The 22432-nt window shown below is 36.4% G+C and overlaps 1 protein-coding gene across 1 annotated transcript in view; it reads left to right on the top strand.

Moving 5' to 3' along the window:
* The window catches only part of LOC147841186 (uncharacterized), a 27042-nt gene extending 4610 nt beyond the window's left edge, over positions 1-22432 (top strand). The window contains exons 3-6 of the mRNA XM_087279931.1: positions 4323-4412; positions 7389-7551; positions 16904-17056; positions 21304-22432. Of these exons, the coding sequence (XP_087136057.1) occupies positions 4323-4412; positions 7389-7551; positions 16904-17054 (404 nt within the window). The 3' untranslated portion in view covers positions 17055-17056; positions 21304-22432. The remainder of the gene's footprint in view (positions 1-4322; positions 4413-7388; positions 7552-16903; positions 17057-21303) is intronic.

The following is a 22432-nucleotide window of genomic DNA, read 5'->3' as shown; positions in this document are numbered from 1 at the left end:
GTGTATTGAAGCAAGGTTGGAATAATTAACTCTGGGTTAAATAAATAACTTTTTTAGAGTGTACAGTACATATATTGACAATATTTGTAAATTTGAAGATTCATAGAAATTATAAAACTTGAAATTTAAAGGCATAATTTCAGATTACCCATACTTATTAAAGTAACAATTTCCAGTGTTCATCTATTTGGTTTATTCATATAAATTGAAATGCATCAAGGTAGAAATAGCCCAGCAAGGTAACAGTTAAAAGTTATTTTAAATAAGGAACATTAAACATCAAAACTGAGTGCAGTTATATTTTACATGTAGGTATTTCACATGTTGGAATACCCAAAGCTCAAGATGAAACACACACAAACACAATAGAAAAATGTTGACCATGCTGAGCATCAAAAAGAGTTCACAGAGTATCGTAATCCTGATGTCTGTTTTTTGGCGATTTACACAGGAACCGTGCATTGATGAGAACGGGCAATCAGATAGCATCAGGGTTGGAGCCCTCATCACTGGTACTGAGGTAAAGTCAGACTGTAGCACGCTGTCCTTCATCTACTGTTAGATGAGTTTACATCTGCCGGCCGCAGGATGAGGGAGAGGAAGTGAGATATAGGAGAAATACAAAATAAAGTCAACAAACAGTCCTTTCTGTGTAAGCCAAAAGACACCAAATCTGATCAAGGTTGAATGCATTTTTTATCAATGTCATAAAACGTGAGATGGCCTGATTAAGTCAACCATCTAAACAAATTAAATTAATCTCAAAAATCCTGCCTGCATCATTTTAACACAAAATCAGAAAATAGTTATTGTGTGTGTGTGTGTGTGTGTGTGTCCATGTGTGTGTCCATGCGTGTGTTCGTGTGTGTCCGTGTGTGTGTCCGTGTGTGTGTGTGTGTGTGTATGTATGTATATATATATATATATATATGTGTGTGTGTGTGTGTGTGTGTGTGTGTGTGTGTGTGTGTGTGTGTGTGTGTGTGTGTGTGTGTGTGTGTGTGTGTGCGTGTGTGTGTGTATGTTTGTATGTATGTATGTATGTATGTATGTATGTATATATACACACACACACAGTTGAAGTCAGAATTATTAGCCCCCCTTTGAATTTTTTTTTATATTTCATAAATGATGTTTAACAGGGCAAGGAAGTTTTCACAGTATGTCTGATAATATTTTTTCTTCTGAAGAAAGTCTTATTTATTTTATTTCGGCTAGAATAAAAGCAGTTTTAAATTTTTTAAATAGCATTTTAAGGACAAAATTATTAGCCCCTTTATTAGCAATTTTTTTTGATCTACAGAACAAACCATCAATGACTTGCCTAATTACTCTAACCTACCTAGTTAACCTAATTAACCTAGTTAAGCTTCTAAAAGTCACTTTAGGCTGTATAGAAATGCCTTGAAAAATATCTTGTCAAATATTATTTGCTGTCATTCTTTCATTTATTTTCTGCTGCTTTTCCGGGGCTGGGTCACGGGGGCAGCAGTCTTAGGAGAGAACCCCAGACTTCCCTCTCCCCAGACACTTCCTCCAGCTCCTCCGGGGGGATCCCGAGGCGTTCCCAGGCCAGCCGACATGCATAATCCCTTCAGCGTGTCCTGCGTTTTCCCTGAGGTCTCCTCCCGGTGGGACATGCCTGGGACACCTCCCTAGGTATGCGTCCAGGAGGCATCCGAAACAGATGCCCGAGCCACCTCAGCTGACTTTTCTCAATGTGGAGGAGCAGCGGCTCTACTCCGAGCTCCTCCTGAGTATTAGAGCTCTTCACCCTATCCATAAGAGTGCGCCCTGCCACCCTTCGAAGAAAACTCATTTCGGCTGCTTAAATCTGAGATTTTGTATTTCGGTCATGACCCAAAGCTCATGACCTTAGGTGAGAGTAGCAATGTAGATTGACCGGTAAATTGAAAGCTTTGCCTTTCGGCTCAGCTCCTTCTTTACCACAATGGACCGGTACATCGACTGCATCACTGCTGCAGCTGCACAAATCTGCCATCATCATGGCAAAGATAAAAGAAATCAGTTATTAGAAATGAGTTATTAAAACTATTATGTTTAGAAATGTGTCAGGGGCCAATAATTCTGACTTCACCTATATATATATATATATATATATATATATATATATATATATATCGTGTGTGTGTGTGTGTGTGTGTGTGTGTGTGTGTGTGTATGTATACAGTAGTCAAAAATCTATTTTTACCTTGTTCTTACCCATTTTAGATGTTGACCGCTGTATGTATAGGGTCATTAATAGGGTAATTAATTACTTATTTAAAATTATTGATTTATTAAAATAAATATTAAAATGTATAATAAATTGCCTTTGAAAAGACTTAGTTTGAAGTTAAAATGTTTTTCTAAACTTTTTTTTAAATCTAATATTCCTGTAATTTTGATTCACATGTGTGCTTTTACCAGCAGGCGGCGCTATAACACAAGCATTAAATGTCTTATTTGACCCCTGTATAAGTTTCACCAAAAAAAAAAAAAAAAAAAAAAAAAAACATGTTCAGGACACTACTGCACTAAAGGGTTCTAAAAACATATTATGCCCTGGAAAAAAACATGTTGCATTTATACAGATTTTTCTGTTTTCTGATCCTTTACTTTAGTTTTACTAGTTGTTTTTAATAATATCATGTTAAATACAATTCATGAACTAATCCATGCTATTAGAAATAACATTTTATTTAGTACAGAATTTAAATACTAGAATTTAAACAATATATATATAAAAACCTAAAAAAAATTTATAATTGTTTTTTTTGTTTTATAATTGTTTTATAAATGAATTAGAAAATTCTAGTCAGTAGTCGTACCATATGTTATGCAATAATGTTTTTCATGTTTTATAATTTGAACATTTTACGGATTTTCTTATTTGTAAATAACGCAGATGAATATCAAATACAGAGGATTAACGTAAAAACAGAACAACACAAAATAAATACAATAAATTAATAACATCATTTACATATTACATAAAACTTATTTACATTTTAAATAATATAATGCACAGCGACGCAGTGGAGCAGTAGGTAGTGCTGTCGCTTCACAGCAAGAAGATTGCTGGTTCGAGTCTCGGCTGGGTCAGTTGGCGCTTCTTTGTGGAGTTTGCATGTTCTCCCTGCTTTCGCGTGGGTTTCCTTCGAGTGCTCCGGTTTCTCCCACAAGTCCAAAGACATGCAGATTAGGTGAATTGGGTAAGCTAAATTGTCCGTAGTGTATGAATGTGACATAGTGAGTTTGGATGTTTCCCAGAGATGAAAACAAGTGCTGGATAAGTTGACGATTCATTCCGCTGTGGCGACCCCGAATTAATAAAGGGACTAAGCCGAAAAAAAATAAATGAGTGAATGAATAATATAAAGATATATATATATATATATATATATATATATATATATATATATATATATATATACAAATATAATTTTTTCTTTCTTTTTTATTAGAGAATTGGAGTTTTGTTAAAATTAACCCCAAAAATAACGGCCCAAATTATAAGATAACTTTTTAAGACTTCTTCTTCTTAAGACTCTGTTTTTGTATTTCGTTTCTTTTTTGATAAGCATATTTACTAAACTGTCCTCTGTATGTACGTGACGTATGTGTGATGTGGGCTTTGATCAGCGAGAGCAGAAGCTCTTGGACTGCAAACCAGCAAATCTGCACGAGCCCGTAAGGGGAAAGTGATGCTTATCTCGTCTTCCCCTGAATTTCAAATGCAGCAGATACAGGTCCACTGGACATAATAAAGCTAACATTGTCCTCTCTGGATGTCCCTGTGCCCTTATCCTCATCAAAGCACTTCCACATGGTGATGTCACAGCCGTTTTGAGCTTCTTGTCCCCTTCATTCGCCTCTATACGTATAACAATTGAATCAATGGTTTAATGCTGATGTAATGTCATATGCAGCTCATCCTCAGCTTTTGATCTTCATTACAAATATGGGAACATTATCCAACCTAGATACAGTAGAGGGTAAAAGTGAAGTGCGGAAGGGGAAATGTTCTTTAAATTATGTAATAATGCCAGCTGAAATTAAACCATTTAAAATAAGAACTTATAAAATGATGATTAAAACCAGTCAGCTTATCATTACAAAGTCTGGGTTGTAATTTGTTATGCAGTAAATGCATAGAAAAGCTTGCATGAAATAAAGTATACTTTATCAACAGTACAATCAGTTATTAATATTTCATAAGCTCATTCTTGTATTTGATTAGTTGTTACAAATGAAACAATATAAATGTGGATACAAAATATTAGGGCCTACTCACGCTATGCTATCCGAACCATGCCCAGGCCCGTTTCCCGAATCGTTTGAGAAGTGTGACTGCGCTGAATCTGGCTCAGGCACGGTTCACTTGGCCGGCCCTGGTCCGTTTGAAAGAGGTGAGCGCGGTTTACTTGGGCTTTGGCGCGGTATGCTTGTGTGTGAGTGCAAAACGTGCCTAAGCACGAAACTGAAAGCGAGACGTGACTTTTAAGGGACTGTTTTATATGGATTTATTAATCATTCTTACCAATCGATGAACACAAACTGTCGTAGTTTATTAAAGAGGCAAACTACTCACTGGTGCAAAGCTGCGCCTTCAGCAAACCTCCTAATTCCTGCAGCACGAGGACTTTATGACTGTTTATGAGCATCAAAAGTGGCGGATCTGTTCGGCGAAAGAAATGCCTCGCTCCATACAATGAAGATTGCTTTAGTTATATTGCTTTGTATTATTTTAAGTCGCTTGATATGCAGTGACACACAGTCAAATATTCCGCTGAACAGATCAGCCATAGTTTGCGTTCACTCAACGGTAAGAATGATTAATAAATCCAATTGAAACAGTCCCTTAGTCTTTCCAATAAAGGCTCAAGGCTGTAGGACGAGTGCCTTGGTACCACATGAGTGTTGATATACAGGTGTCTTGCACTGCTACGATTGTGATATTGCATTTATACAACATTGTGTATATAAAAAAAGAAAGTCAAACATGGAGCTTCAAAAACTCTTTTGTATGAGGAACTACTTTCTTTCGCCATTCATTAACATCCGCAGCTAATGGTCAGAACAGCAGAAACTTTTGCTAATTCACAAACGACACTTTAGAGCTAGTGTTTGAATGATTCTCTAGCGTAATGCCTAAAGCAGTGATTAATTGTTTTGTGATCAACGTTTTATTGTCTTTAGATTAACAAAATAAAAGACATTCAAACAAACAAACAGGGGAGGGGGAGCAACAGACATATCAACAATTTTCCATCTGAAAGAAGAGAAGAAGAAGAAGAAAAAACACCTTTACATGGTCATTCCGTTATAGTCCAAAAGTGAGGACAAAACCATAGACTGTAAATGATATGGACGTAGAATCCGTGATGTCACCCACAGGTTACTGAAGAGTGCAAATGAAGCAACAAGTAGGCATGGCCAACGGTCGCTTTTTTGTTCGCGCATCATTTGCACCCACCGGGGGTGACCAAATAAGGGCAAAGAGGCAGAGTGTGAGCAGAGCTACAGACACCTGCTAGCGTTTTGCTTAGATGGGCTTTTCTTTGGGAGAAACGCTTAATACTTCATTACCTGCAACTCGTTTGTGTTCTGACCACTTGTACTTGGTTTTACATTATATCAATAAAGTGTTTAGATTTTTAAAACACTGTTGTAATACATTGAGCCACTAAGCATTGTTCTTATGATGTTTTTCTACAGGAGGAAAACGCAAATTACTTCCAAATACTTTAAATATAGTCTTAGTAAATGCAAGGCTAATGCTGAAATCCAGGCATAACTATACCTGCCAACACTCCCATTTTTCCTGGGAGACTCCCGTATTTCAAACCCATCTCCCGTTTTGTTCTGTGTCCCGGAAAACCCCCATCATTTTACCCCTATCCCCCAACCTCCTCCCCGCCAAACCCCCCACCCCCCAACCCCACTCTTCCCCAGTCCCTCAGCTTTTTGGTGCAGTCTATAACACCCCCGGATCGCCGACCTAGGTATAACATCCGATTGCAGCGGCTGCCTGGAACCTGGTGCATAGCCACACACACAGACTTTTTGTATTTCCCAGCACATGCTATACCCCCAACACACTTGGAAATGGAGGCCACGTGAATGTATTGTGAGCACAATTAAGTGGACACAGCATGCCATATCATCTGATAATTACTGAGGTGACGAGACAGTGAGCAGTGAGACTTAGCTGTTACTTAAGTGGCCATGCCCTTAATTATGCATACTTAATAAAGCGAAACGGATGAGTTATAAAAAAATTTACCCCCTCACAGTTGTCATGAAGGGTAAAATTAGCTATATGCACCAACGCCAGGCTGAAAACATGTTTTTTTCAGCTGTAAAATTGGCCAATTTAGCATTGCAGGCAGAAAACATCTGCGTTCCCTGGAGCCAGCCCCCAAAGGCGAGTCGATGAATTGCAGTAGAGTTACTTCCGTATTGGCTTCCCAAGGGAGAGCGGGAGGTTGCCGTTTAGAACAAATAGGTGATTTTGCTCATATTTTAAAATTATTTGGCTGAACAGCATGAAATACTATCAGTCTACTGAGATTTTCCAGTATTTCTCTGTTGCAATTGTGATTTGACAAAAATTAACCCAAAAAAACCAAAGCAAACACTACCAGATTACTATGGTATAAATACAGCACAACAACATACAAAAGAAAGAGATCGACTTGGAATGTCACTTACCTGTAGTTTGAAATTTACGTTGAATTTTTCTCCCCTAAGAACTTATTATTCAGTTTCTTTGCTTTGCTCATTGACAGGGTGCGGGCCGCCAATGCGCTGATTCTCCGAAATTATAAATGTTTAAAATAGGGACTGTCCTTATAATAAACTGCATAGTTGCAATCTAAACAACTACATTCTCGACGAAAAAAAGCCTCAAAAGTACATTATGTTGTCCAACAGCTGTAATATTTGTCAAACTGTAGAGTGTCCTCTGCTTGTTACTGTTTGTGGGCCGAGTAATACACAAGGGTGAAGAGTTAAGAGGTTGGATGAGTGCTGTTATTTGCAAAATATCACACAGCTAACAGCCGATTAGATTGCATGAGCAGAGCGCATGTGTGTAGTTCTGTGTTTGTCTTTGAGCAACTTTGAGAAAGCAACTTTTAATGTCACTATACAAAATAAATGTATTATTTTAGTTGTGTTATTTTGTTTATTGCTGTTGCGAAGTGTCTTCCTCGGAGAATGTTGCTCATTTAAGTAACAGATCTTGATAACAGTCCTATTTTAATCTGCACTCCTTAATGCAAAGCTTTCATCTTCGATATGCTTTCTCCAAGTAACTTTTTTTTCTCTTTGTTTATCTATCTCTCATTCTTTCACTTCATGAATGCTGCCGTCTAAATAAGACACAAAGGCCTCTAAACACAACCATAGCGACAGCCGGCGCTTATTTAAAGGATCGGAAACTTGGAGAAGGCATAAGAAAGGAGCGCTCGGTGATAAGGTGTACCTGTATTTGCGAAGAAATAAAGGACGGGTCACAAACAACAGGAAGTGCTGCAGTGAAAGGTAAACAGGAGTCTGTTGTCAAATGTGGAGCTGAGACAGTGAATGATGAACACTAGAAAACAAATGCATCTGTATGTAGGCGTTCACAGGGCCTTTAAGACACCAGCATCTGATATCATGCTCGAGGTATTTTCCTGGGTGTGTTTTGTGTGTGTTTTTTTGAAAAGAGATATATTTGTGTGTATAGTTAGGTTTGTCTTTCTGAAACTATGCACTTGCTGAGACCCAGCGCAAAATTGTAAGGATACTTAAAGTTATAGTTTACCAAAAATTAATATTCTGCCATCATTTATTCATTCATTTTCTTTTTGGCTTGGTCTCTTTATTAGTCTTGGGTCGCCACAGCAGAATGAACCACCAACTTAACCAGCACATGTTTTACGCAGCGGATGCCCTTCCAGCTGCAACCTATCACTGGGAAACACCCATACACTCTCATTCACACACACACAGAAAATTTAGCTTACCCAATTCACCTATACCCCATGTCTTTGGACTTGTGGTGGAAACCGGAGCACCCGGAGGAAACCCACACAAACACAGGGAGAACTACAAACTCCACACAGAAATGTTAACTGATCCAGCTGAGGCTCAAAACAGCGACCTTCTTGCTGTGAGGCGACATCGCTACCCACTGTGTCATCGTGCCGCCCTGTCATTATTTACTCATCCTTTATTTGTTACAAATCAGTTTTGGTGTTTATGCTCAGCTGAACACAAAAGAAAATATTTTGAAAAATGTTCTGTAACCATTGACCTCCACAGTATTTATTTTTTTCCTACAGTGGAAGTCAATGGGTTCCAACAAACAGCATTCTTCAAAATATCTTCCTTATTGTTCAACAGAATAAAGAATATCGAAAGGTTTAAAACATGGGGGATGATGATGATAATAATCGATGATGTTGTTTTCATTTGGGTGAACTGTCCCTTTATTCACTTTATAATAAAAATGCATTATTTTAAGATGATTTTAAAACAATAATAAGACATTGTCTAATTGAAACAATTTCAATATTTGCTCCCTATTACAAACAATACTTTCTGTCCAAAAGGCGTTCGCTAGTCACAATAATGCAGTCAATCCTGAGTTTTATAAATTCATTTAGTGTTAGGGGAACAACCTCAAACCTGACCTTATAAATGAAGCAAGAATATTTAAAGTTAAAATAATAATAAAAAAAATAAAAAATAATAATTCAATAAAAATAATATATATTTGTCAAACATTTTTAATACCATCTTGTACAAAGATCCTAATATATTTAGAATTATGCTATTAACAATTTAGTCAAAGTGTAATTGGCCTCTGACTCTGACAGTGGGAAAAATAAATATTGAACACGTCATGTGTTTTTCTGGGAATAATATTTGTAAAAGAGCTGTTGACATGGAATTGAACCAGATTTTGGGAAAAAAAACCAAACAATAAAAACATAAAATAAAACAAAACAAATCTGAAAAATGGGTTGTGTGAAATAATGAAATGACACAAGGAAAAAATGCTGAACTACTGAAACGTGTTTAATACTTTAATTAAATGGCTTTTTTGGTGATGGCAGCTTAAAGATGCCTCTCATTTGAAGAAATTAAGTCACATAAATTGCTCAGGTGTGAGTTTTTCGCAGACTTTCGCAGAGTGTAAAAACCTTGATGGTTCTGTGAGTCTCGTCTATCAAATCTGATCTTTATTTAGCATTTTCTATTGGATTCAGGTCAGGTAATTGGGTTGGCCATTCTACAGCTTGATTTTCTTTCTCTGAAAGCATTTGAGAGCTTCCTTGGTTGTGTTTTGGATCGTTGTCTTGCTGAAATGTCCACCCTGGTTTCATCTTCATCATCCTGATAATGTAGATGTAGGACTGTAGCAGCTAATATTCATTTATTCTTAGGAAGGGCAGAGGGTTACTGAAGGGTTACTGAAAGATTTCAGCTGCAGTCTGGTCTTTCACTGCCTTTCTACACCTTCCTTCTTTTATGCACTCAATACTTTTTCCCTGCATCTTTTCATTTTATTAAACATAACTTCATTTGTAAAGTTATTTGTTTTGTTTTTGCATTTATGGATTTCTTTGGTTGTTATCAATATCTGGGGAAAATTTCAAGTCAACGACATCTTTTTTTAAAATGTTTTCTCAGAAAAATTGTGATACTAATTTCCCCACTGTATTATCACCAAAGATTGTTGAGCTGGTTTTGCTGATCAATGGTTTTGTGTTCCAGATATAAACATAACACTGTTAAAAATATCTATTAACTTGTTTCTAAACTTTCATATAATGCAATGTTGTGTTTTTAGCTTCTATACATGTATACTCTAACAGGGATAGTTTACCCATAATTCAAAATTACTCCATTATTTTTTTCTACCTTATGTGGTTTTAAACTTTCCTTTGTTGAGCACAAAAGAAGTTATTTTGAAAAATCCTGGTTGCTGTGACCCTTTCAGTGTTTGAAATTACAGCGACTGAATTTCCATTTTTGGGTGAACTATCCTATTAAAACCATTCCGCATAAATCCACAGGTTTCTCAAAACACGAGGAAATAGCAAAAAATAAAATCTGTCTAGCCTAACAAAATACATAAAGTATTGTGGGTTTGGAAAGACATGAAAGCGAGTAAATGAGTTTTTCATTATGCGGTGAACTAACCATGAACTAATTGAGAAAGCTTTGGCATTTGGTTGCCTTTTTAGCATCTTCTGAGAGTCGATCACAGTTTGAGACATAGTTCAGATGTTGTCTGAAATTGAATGTGAGACCAAAAGAAGGAGATTATTTTATTTTCTATAAAGTATATAGCTGAAAGACAATGAGATCTTATTGTGGGAAAGAAAGAAAGAAAGAAAGAAAGAAAGAGAAAGAAAGAAAAAGAAAGAAAGTCTATTTGTTGAAGTATGCATGCAGTTGGTATGCGTGTGGGTGTTGTCATAAATATGTGCACACATGACTGTGTGTGTGTGTGTGTGTGTGTGTGTGTATAAGGTCTCCTGTCATGAGGGGTTTCCCATGCTGGTTGTCTGATTGAGTCTCGGAGCTTCATTCACTAACAAAACCACAGATATGGCATTTCAGACATCAAAGAACATTTTCTCTTTACCTAAAAACATCTCTGAATCCCCTCAGCACCTCTGAGAGACTCACACAAACACTTTCCCACAGAAAATAGTCACTTGGCACTTTATTCCTGTTTTTATTGTACATTTGAAGACAAAATTATTAGTCTGTAAAATCTTTATTATTTTTCAAATATTTCTGAAGTGATGTTTAACAGTGCCGGGATATTTTCCACTGTATTTCTACTTGGAGAAATAGATTTAAAATAAATGTTAAAAATGGTCAACATTGTTAGCCACTTTAAGAGTTGTTGTTTTTTAATGGGTTATAATTGAAATATTTTAAAAAATAATAATTTCATAGTAAGATTAATGATTCTGTTGTTCATCTCTATGTATGCATTTATGCAATTTCATAAATGCAAGTGTCATTTATTTAAAAGGAAAATTACTCAGTCCCATTTTTCAATCAAACATATATGTTGGTTGTGCAATAAATGATAACACAAAATATTTAATTGCTAAACCCGTTTTGTAACTATAAACTACTCAAAAGTGTGGGGCAAGTACAATTTTTTTCCTCAAACAAAATTTTATATGGAAAACATACAGAAACAAACTGACCCCAAACCTTTAAATGATAAAATGTAAATATCTACTACTAATAAAAACTGATTTGATAGTTTTTTATATAAAAGTATTTATTTGAGAACTAGTTTTAAAGATTTGATTATAAAAAGTAGCATTACAATTCTCCACAGCGCTTTAAAGGGAGAGTTCACCTAAAAACGCTTACAATATAGAATTATAGAAACTAGTAACAACACCATACCTGTCAACATTGGGATGTAAGAGTAAGGGATATGCCCACCATAATAAAGGATACTCCCACCCCCCTAATAATATACAACATAAAATCTCAAAAACTAAAGAGATGCTTATTGATTTTCGTTGTAACTTGATTTCTACTGCTGCTACTACTACTACTGTAAACGGTACAGTTGTTTAGACAGTGAGTGAGTATAAATACCTGGGCACCATTTTAATCTTCTTTTACCAAGTCTCTTTTTTTGCAGTAATATGCTGGTATGGTTATTTGAGGGTGACAAGTAAAAACAGACTTTCAAAAATTGTTCATCAATCTCAAAGGATCTTTGGCACAAATCTTAATAGTATTGGACACGTGTATGAGGTGCGAGTCATAAAGAAAGCTATGTCCATATTAGCAGATGAGAATCACCCACTTTATTTAGTTTTGTCTCCTGCCATCAGGCACAAGGTATACTTAGGCCCAATCCCAATTCTACCCCTTAGCCCTTCCCCTTACCCATACCCCTCGTTTTGCGCGTGCCCGTAAAGGGGTAAGGGTGTCTCAATTCTCTTTAGCTTGAAGGCATAGGGCTAAGGGCAAGGGGTATACACCCTTTCAAACGAAGATTTTACAGGATCACACTCGAAACCAAGGGGTAGGAAAAATTTCACAGGATACACTAGCTCCAGCTGCACCCGGAAGAAGGGAGATCCACTAGTTAGTGTTTTTGTCATTATGACAATTTTTTTACAACAAACAAACACATGTTTTAATATATTCATAACCGCGTTTGTGTTTTACCGTCATGCCTTTTTTTAAAAAACGCTAAAATAAAAACTGCTAATTTTCGCAATTTTCGCTATTCACCATCTATAATCCTTAATAATAACTCCTGTACAGCAGTCCCACAACATTCTGACACTCGATGACACTGGAATACCCTGTCAGAAAAGTCTAGTGGCTGTCAATGAGCTGTTTACAGTGTCTGCTATAATGTTAATGTTGTTTTTGGTGAGTTTACATTAATGAATATGTCCACTGTGTAAATGTACAGTACAGGTTACGATCTTATTGCCACATCAGATCGTTATGATAACAAAATACATGGCTTCAGTGATTTCCTGAAGATAAATACCAATAAATAACACAACTGGAATAATTACAGTAGTCGCCATCATCTGAACTCATATGAAGCAAGAGATTGCGAGGGCACATTATGACATGTACAGGGGATATAGTGCTGTTCCAATTCTTAGGGGTAGATTTTGAAGCCCTTCCCCTTAACCCTCGGTTGCAAGAGCTAAGGGGAAGGAAAAGGGGTAGGGGTACAGAAATAGAATTGGGATTGGGCCTTATTCTAGACGGGCTAGGTCCAACAGATATTTGCGTTCATTTGTTCCAACTGCATGATTAATTTTATTATGTACTGTTATTTCTATGTTGTTGAGTGTGACTTGTTGCTGTTAACTGTCGGCTATTGCTGTAAACCTAATCTAATCTAATAAGTAGGTTCTTGAATCTGATTGGCTGATAGCCATGAGATATTAAAGCAATATAAGCACTCGTACAGCTTCTTCACCCTTGTTTATTACCATGCCCACTCGAGTGGCAAGCAGAAGACTAAACGCACTACAGTTTAACAAATATTTCATCTGTTGGTTAACATAATGTACTTTTGAGGCTTTTAGATGAGACTGTAGCTGTTTAGATTCCAACTATGTCATTTATTTATAAGTATAGTATAGTTTAAATATTCATGATTTTGGAGATTCAGCACGTTGGTGTCCAGCTTGTCATACTGAGCAGAGCAAAGACAATTAATGTTCCGCCACAAGATGGCGACAGAGACCGCATAAGTCCTTAGGGGAGAAAAACAGCTGAACAAATCATTATAGAGCAGGGAAGTGACATTCTAAATCAATCACTCTTCTGTATTTTGTAGTGCTGAATTTATACCATTCTAACCTGGTAGTGTTTGCTTTGCTTTGGCTTTTCCTGGGTTATTTATTGTGATCTCCTGATTGCAACAGAGAAATACTGGGAAATCTCTGTAGACTGATGGCATTTTTACTGCTGTTCAGCCTTATAATCTTAAAATGTGAGCAAAATCAACTGTTTTGTCGTAATTTTAGACATTACGCTATAAAGAATCATTTAAATACTAGCACTAAAGTGATGTTTGTGAAGATGTTTGTGAAGTAGCAACGGTTTCTACTGTTCTGACGGTCAGCTGCAGATTTGAATGAATGGCGAAAGAAAGTAGTTCCTCATACAAAAGGGTTTTTGAGACTCTTAGTGTTTAATTTTCTTTTTTTATATACTCGATTATGCCGTCGAACTGTACGGCTGTATATCATCACTTGTGGGACACTAAGGCGCACTCAGCCTGTGGCCTCGAGCCAACACATGCCTCCTACCATTGTCGATATACAGCCGTATCGCACTACTACTCGTGTGATATTGCTTTATATACATACACACACACACACACACACACACACACACACATATATATATATATATATATATATATATATATATATATATATATATATATATATATATATATATATATATATAGTAGAAAATACAAATACTATGGAATTTGACAGTTACTGGTTTCCAACATTCTTCAAAATATCTTTTTTTTTTTTTTTCAACAAAAGACACTCAAATAGCACTGAAACGGGTGGAGGATGAGTGAATAATGACAGAATATTCATATTTGGGTAAACTAAACTTTTAAATATCCAAATGCTTTAATACAAACAGCAAACCCTCACAGGCAGATGTAGGACACACGTGCAGGCCTGGCCACCCAGGAAAAAGGGCCCATTTTCTCAGTTTGAAGAGATGAGAAGTATCGATTTACTCCGATGTTTTACGTTTCTCTCATGTGGAGTCCATTTGTCTGATTCTGCTAGTGCTGTAAGTGTCATGCAGTGAAAAAGAAGACATCCTGTAAACCTGTCCATCCATTCCTGTGGTTAGGCCCAGCGTTACCCACAATCCTCTTTGTTCTAAACCACATCTGAGCAAGAGCAAAGCCAAGTATCTCTGATATGTCAATGCACTGTCTACACAAGCCATGGACATCAACACAACGTGCAGTGTGTGTGCGTGTGCGTGTGTGTATGTGTGTATGTGTGTTCGCCCAAACATGTTTCTTACCACTAATACCTTATTTCCCCTTTTGTTTATTTTCTAAGGGGCTTTTATACTATTAAATACAGTATCAGTATTGTTTGAGTAGATGTTTAGACTGTGGCCGATGAGAGCTGTGCTTTATAAAAGCTTAAAAAGAAAGGATAAATGAAAAATCTGTCATCATTTAATCACCCTCATGTTTTTCCAAACCCACATGACATATTTTCCTCAGAGTAAGACAAAAGGAGATTTAGGCAGAATGTTTGCTTTTTCCATATGAAAGTATACAATGACCAGAACAATCAAGCTGCACAGAAAGACAAAATTGCACAGTGAAAGTCTGATAAATTTCAGTCACCTCCTCCAATTTTGTATTGTCATTTTCATTTGTTCACAAAACTTTTAAATGGACAATTCACCCAAAAAAATGAACATTTACTCACCATTCACTCACCCTCATGTGGCTCCAAACCTTCACAAGTTTCTATTTTCTGTTAAAGGAAAAATGAAATATTTTGAAGAATGTTAGAAATGGATAAACATTGACTTCCATAGTAGTTTTACTTAGTAAATGATGTCTGAATTCTCAATTCTGGGTGAACAAACCCTTTAAGAACCAATGATCTGTGGATATGTTTATGCCCCTGATTTTTAACAGTGCTAGAATTTTGAACTTACTTGAAGTTAGTCTTGTTTCTTTTCTTTTGGCTGCCTGGAATAAAAATAAATGCATTAAAAAAAAAAAAAAAAGAAAAGAAAAAAAGATCAATATTGCTAACCCCCTTAAGACTTTTCAATTGGCTACGACTGAAATACACTCACCGGCCACTTTATTAGGTACACCTGTCCAACTACTCTTTTACACAATATTCTAATCAGCCAATCACATGGCAGCAATTTAATGAATTTAGGCATATAGATATGGTCAAAGTGGTCTGCTGCTGTTAAAACCGAGCATCAGAATGGGCAGGAAAGGTGATTTAAGTGACTTCGAACACAGCATGTTTGTTGGTGCCCGAAGGGCTGGTCAGAGTATTTCAGAAACTGCTAATCTACTGGGATTTTTTATGCACCACCATCTCTAGGGTTAACGGAGAATGGTCGGATAAATAGAAAATACCCAGTGAGCGGCAGTTCTTTGGGCGCAAATGCCTTGTTGATGCCAGAGGTCAGAGGAGAATGGCCAGACTGGTTCAAGCTGACAGAAAGATAGCAGAAGAGCATATCTGAATGCCCAACATGTCAAACCTTGAGGCGAATGGGCTACAGCAGCAGAAGACCACACCGGGTACCATTCCTGTCAGCTAAGAACAGGAAACTATAGGCTGTTTATACTCTTTACAGGAGGCTAGAATTTGCACAAGCTCACCAAAATTGGAAAAAAGTTGCCTGGTCTGATGAGTCTCGATTTCTGCTGTGACTTTCAGATGATAGGGTCAGAATTTGGCATCAACAACATAAAAGCATGGATCCATGCTGCCTTGTGTCAATGGTTCAGGTTGGTGGTGGTGGCCGCACACATTGGGCCCATTAGAACCAATTGAGCATCGTGTCAATGCCACAGCCTACCTGAGTATTGTTGCTGACCATGTCCATCCCTTTATGACCACACTGTGCTCATCTTCGAATACTTCAAACAGGATAACATACCATGTCATAAAGTGTGAATCATCTCAGACTGGTTTCTTAACCACGACATTGAGTTCACTGTACTCAAATGGCCTCCACAGTCACCAGATCTAAATCCAATAGAGATGGTGGAATAGGTGATTTACATCATGGATGTGCAGCCGACAAATCTGCAGCAACTGTGTCATGCTATCATGTAAGTATGGTCCAAAATCTCTGAGGAATATTTCCAGTACCTTGTTGAATCTATGCCACAAAGGATTAAGGCAGTCTTAAAGGCAAAAGGGGGTCCAACCTGGTAGTAGTATAAAGTGGCCGGTGTATGTATTTTAAAACTATTAAAACTCCACAGGAAGACTGAAAAGGATAGTTAAGCAAAATATGAAAAGTCTGTCATCATTTTCACCCTCATGTTTTTCCAAACCCTCATGACATATTTTCCCCTATAATTATCATTAATATTAAACAATTTTTTAAATATTAATTCTGGGTTAATAGAAAGTTAAGAAGAATTAATTTTAAATGGAAAATTATCATTATACAAGTCTTTTGATTAATTTAATGCATTGTTGCTAAATAAATGTATTAATATCTTTCGGAGAAAAGAAAACGTACACTAATGTTGACTATACCTAATATGTATTACAAATGCATACAGTTCTGCATACGCTGTGACACTTATCCTTATTTATTTATCTATTATTTATAGGTTCACCTATCCCTCACACTTGTTCATTTCATGGTACTGTCGTATAACTCAAGAGGATGGATGTCTGAGCCCAGTGGACATTAGGAAAGACAGAATTCCTGAAGGCCTTTACCTGAAAGACGGCATTTACCTCTGGGAGATCCTGTTTTAAGGGTGAGCATAAAAATGTCAAGGTCCATTCAAGAGTGAGTTATCCAGACGAACCTCCTGTGGCCTGTTTTCAGACTCTGTGCTGAAAGAGAAGCAGTCTTTCAGGAGCTCTGGAGTGCTTTAAGAGTGTGTAAAGTGTTGGGCCAAGTTGAATTCCATGCATTGGCATCATAAAACAGTTCACCAAATTAATTTTAATTTGATTTTAATGATGGAGAATCCCGCAAGTGACCACACTACTCAGAAAACTTTGACTTGAAGCCATCTCTTATAACAGAGACACAAGGGGTGGACGGATTTAATGTAAAAGTGAAGCTTTCAGTTAATGCACCCAAGTAATTAGAGTATACTGCAGCGTAAATCTGTTGATTTCTGTTAAAAATGCTGTGCTGCATGAATATTAAGGGTGTCACGATCCTCCAAATCCTCCATTCGATTCTATTTTCGATTCTAAAGGCACAATTCGATTCAATTTTCGATTATAAATAATTAATTAATTAATGACCAATTAATTATTTGTAGCCTACCGTTTAAACTACCTGACCTGGATGGTCTTTGTTTTACCCATAAACAAATCATACAGTAAATGAATAAAGGCAAGATACACACATAATTACCACCTGTCAATCACTTTTTCTGCGGGACTCGTGAATAGGCAGTGATCTGTGTCGTTATAATGGCGTCGGTAAAAAAGACGCACAACCAACAGGAACCAGCCTACAGTATCTGAGGTGTTCGCTAAAATGACTAAGTACAAGTGAGTGAAAGATTGAAGCAGTCCTCTGACTGCCTGGACCTGCTGTCTCGAGCGCATGGCTGTGAGTGCGTCTGTGTCTTTGTGGTCACGTGATGTGATTTTCAGAGGTAGAGAGGAAGGAGGGGTGCTCAGAAATGCTACAAGCCACTGTGAATGTCAAATCGTTGTCGTTCTAAAATGCCATTTAAAAACAAAGACAGTGTAAACAGGGCCTGAGTGTGTACTTTTCGCGAGCAGATTTGCAACGGGGGCGGGCGGAGGATCGCAATGCCGGTGTTGTCTATCGGCAGAGCAGAGCTTGCAAAACTGTGGGTATTTTTTGTCGACAACACGAACATTGTCAAAATAACTCACTGGAAATCCAAAATGCTTACACACCAGCGACTTAATTGAAAGAGGAGAGGGTTTAAGTTCTGTCGATGGGTCTCCTGCTTCTGCAGTTTAACAAGCACTTCAACAAGCCTGTTTTTTCCCGCTTAGCAAGCCAAGCTGACGTGACATGGGGCCGTGGCTGCATCGACGATTCTATTTTTTTGATTCGATAATCAAATTTGACCATAAATTTCGATCGATTTCGATTAAAAATCGAAATCGTGACACCCCTAATGAATATAGAGGAAAATTCATACATTTTAACCCGTTTTCATCCACTCTTAAGTGATTTTGAGTCTTAATTTGGCCACAAGTTTTTCTGTTTCAGCTAGCGTAATGCTTTTTGGTGACAAATCTTATTTTGTCACATTTTATGAGAAAATGCTTTGAATTTAAAAATAAATAAAAAACTCAACAATACACATTTTTTCTCCCACTCTGGGCAAATTTACTACCCTTTTGTTACAGTAAGTTAGGGATAAAAACATCTACTTAATTAAATTGCTATTAAAATGCATCATCTTTTTTTTTTCTAAAAATTTTTTAAAAATCTATTAATTAACCTCAGTCCTGATAAAAACTACTATATTGCTTAGAAAATTACAGGATTTTAAGTCTTTAATTGCCAAGTTCATAAATGATGTCACTGATTTGGTGAAAAAAACTCACACAAAATGACGTATTTCAATATAAAAAGTAATTTTGGACTGGATTTTTTAAACTTTTTATCACAGTGTTGGAAAAAACATTGCCTTTAATGCATTGTTTTTAATAAATTGATTAATTAATTTTTATTCTTTTCTCCCTAATTTACTGTTGGTGGCTGTTTTTGCACCCTTGACTTCCATTATATTTACATTTCTTTTGATTGCAAAATCATGACATCATGTTATCATGAATTTTTGATTGTTGGTGGTTTTCCCTGTTGGGAACAGGTAAAATTTGTCATTTTTACTGTTAATCAATGGTTAGCACCATTAAGTGTTTAGATAGGCCAGTGCAAAAAAAAAAACAAACAAAAAAAAAACAATAGCTTAGTTTCTGGATTTTATATGGAGTATAACAGCAGAGTATAAAGTGCGTGTATGTGTGTCTGTAAGTGAGTGAGAGTGACCTCTGCACACTTACTTTGATGTGTCTGAGAAAATCAAAATATGCATCTCAGCTCTCAGAACTACATGGAGTAAACAAAAACAAAGACTGTATTTATGCACTGTCAAATTTGGTTATAATTTAAGTACATGGGGCAAAAACAGCCACCAACAGTAAATTAGGGATTAAAAATGAAAATGTAACAATGCATCAAAGGCAATGTTGTTACTAATCGTTCACAACTCCAAAAAAATGTGATAAAAGGAAAACAATCCAGTGCACAATAACTTTTTATATTGAAAACACCATTTTGTGTGTTGCTTCCCCACCAAAATCAGTGACCTCATTTGTGAACATGGCAAATAAATAATTAAAATCCTGAAAATTTTAAAAACATTTTGTAGTTTTGTTCAGGATTGGGGTTGATTTCAGATTTTTGCAAAAGATGTGAAAAAAATAATTATCTGATGCATTTTTACAGCAGTTTAATTCAGTGGACATTTTCATCCCCAACATAACAAAAGGGTAGGGAATTTGAACAGCAAACAAGAGTTAAGATGCGCATATGTTCCTAGTATTAATTTAAATGATTAATTTTCCAGGTTTCTTATTAAAAAAACTATAAGCAGCAGCACCACACACACTTGTACGGCCCTCATAGTTAAGCATTTGTTGTAATGCAATTGTTTTGTCATTTTTTTATTAATATTATTATTATTTAGGCAGAGGGTCCAAATAAGTCTTCTGGGCTTTTGCCTCTTCCTGCACATTATGGCCTACCTTTAATTCTAATATTTTTGTATTTTTGTGCAAAAATGAATAAAGTGAGTATTAATAAAAGTATCCTTGTGGGGACTTTGCCTAGATGTAATGATTTTTGTACAAACAGTATAATCTGCAGTATCACCATATCCCACGAGTACCCCTAAACCCAACTCTCACTGGAAACAATCTGCAATTTTACTTTTTCAGAATACTTTATTATGTGTGATTTTGCCGTTTTCCTCATGAGAACCAAAAAAATAAATAAAATGTCCCTACAAAATGGTTAAAATGTATTGACTTTGCTAAACTTGCTGGGACATTTGGTCCCCACAACATGAGGAAAACAAGGTACACACACAAAATAATTCATTAATTAATTTAGTCCCTTAATTCATCTGGGGTCGCCACAGCGGAATAAACTGCAAACTTATCCAGCATATGTTTTACATGGCGGATTCCCTTCCAGCTGCAACCCAGTACTGGGAAACATCCATACACACTCATTCACACACATAAACTACGGACAATTTTATCTTACCCAATTTACCTGTAGCGCATGTTTTTTGACTTGTGGGGGAAACCGGAGCACCTGGAGGAAACCCACGCCAACACGGGCAAAAAATGCAAACTCCACACAGAAATGCCAACTGACCCTTCTTGCTGTAAGGCGATAGTGCTAACCACTGAGCCACCGTGTCACCCACACAAAATAATAAGTCTGTCAGTCTGCTTTGTTGTGATCTTGCAGTCTTTTTTACAGTTCAATGATTGTTTCTTAGCCATAACTTATTCACCAAGGATTTCCTAGAGATGTTCAATAAGGATTAGATCAGGACTCTGTGCTGGTCATTTCAGTGTTTTTTACTTTAAGGAACTTCTTTGCTCATTTTGATGTGTGATGTGAGCCATTCAAACACGCATTCAAAACTCATTACAGAATTCATAATATGTAATTGTTATCATGTGACCTGCCAGTTTGTTACATCAGTTGAGATTGTAATGTCTATCATAGCTAGAGTTTGCATTGCATGTTTGTAACATACCGTAGTGTATGCATAAAAATCAAAGTCAGTTTGGTTTAAAAATCTCTGAAAGAAAGAAAAAAGTTCACAAAGTTGTATGAAGATGAGCAAATGACTACATTTTCATTGATTACATGGCAACCCTATCTAAAGCAAATTTCACTGATGTTTAGAAAATCGTTTGAACTCAATGACTTTTTTTGAAGCTGTGTGTCTGTGTGTGTGTGTGTGTGTTTGTTCAGTTCTGTGTTTTCCTGGCCGGAGGCTTGAGCACCTGCACATAGTGAGCTCAGGCTTTAGGGTGAACGTTTGATTGACAGCAGCTCCGGCTGGAGTGTTATTCATCAAAACAATCCAACAGCCATTGATGGACATCCTTATACATCTTTCGTTGAAGAGATTCCACATCTGTTCTTCACCTCAGGATAAAAACTATAGGTAAATGTGAAATTTTATGCCTTTATATTTTACAAATGTTCTGCTGCTTTTTTTTTGTGCAGCACTAAATTAGCATTATTGAAATACCCTGCGGCGTTGAAGTTTTTTTTAAAAAGCACATTGAAGCAATACTTTGAATTAAACATGAAATTAAAAGCAGAATAGTTTTCTTGTAACACATTGTCAAATAAAATATTTTTTCAGTTTATAACAGTTAGGGTTAGGGTTGTTTTGTTATGTAATGTTACTGAAAGTAAATGTATTTTGCTAGTAATTGACCATGATATTGTAACGAAAAGGAGAGGTCCGAAACTTGATGTTTGATGTGCTGTTTTCTTGCGAGATTATGTTTTGGAAGGAAAAGGTATTTTTTGAGTAATTGATCATGATATATTGTAGTGTAAATTGTTAAAAAATATAATGATAATTGATATGATGTTTTCCTATGTAGTAATGGTTTTTGAATGCAAGTTTTTTCGTATGTCTTGCAAATCGTTTTTTAATATGCAGGTAAATGTCTCCTGTACAATTGGTTGTAAGAGTAGAGATGAAGGTAAGACTTGTTATTTTTAATCTTTGAGTAATTGTTAAATGTAGAAAACTTTTAATGTCAACTGTTAGAATTTTTTGTATTGATGTACACCTGATTAGTGATGGTGGTTGATGCACTTTATCTCTGTGGAGTGAGGTCGGAATGGGAAGAATGTTTATTGTCATTGCTGTGAAGATTATAAGTTATTGTGTGATTAATTGATAATGAAATGAGAGTGACGGTTTAACTAATTGCACATTGTGATTGACTATGGAATAAAAGGGTGGAGTTGGAGAATGTGTCACACACTGAGGAAGGCTTTGTGTTGAAACGTCTGTTTGTCTGTTATCACCCGTAAAATGTAAGAAAAGGTAAGAATAAAAACAGTATGAAGCAATTGA

The sequence above is a fragment of the Danio rerio genome, chromosome 13, assembly GCF_052040795.2.
Source record: "Danio rerio strain M-AB ecotype USA chromosome 13, GRCz13ab, whole genome shotgun sequence".
NCBI lineage: Eukaryota > Metazoa > Chordata > Actinopteri > Cypriniformes > Danionidae > Danio > Danio rerio.
This window is presented reverse-complemented; position numbering and strand designations above follow the sequence as displayed.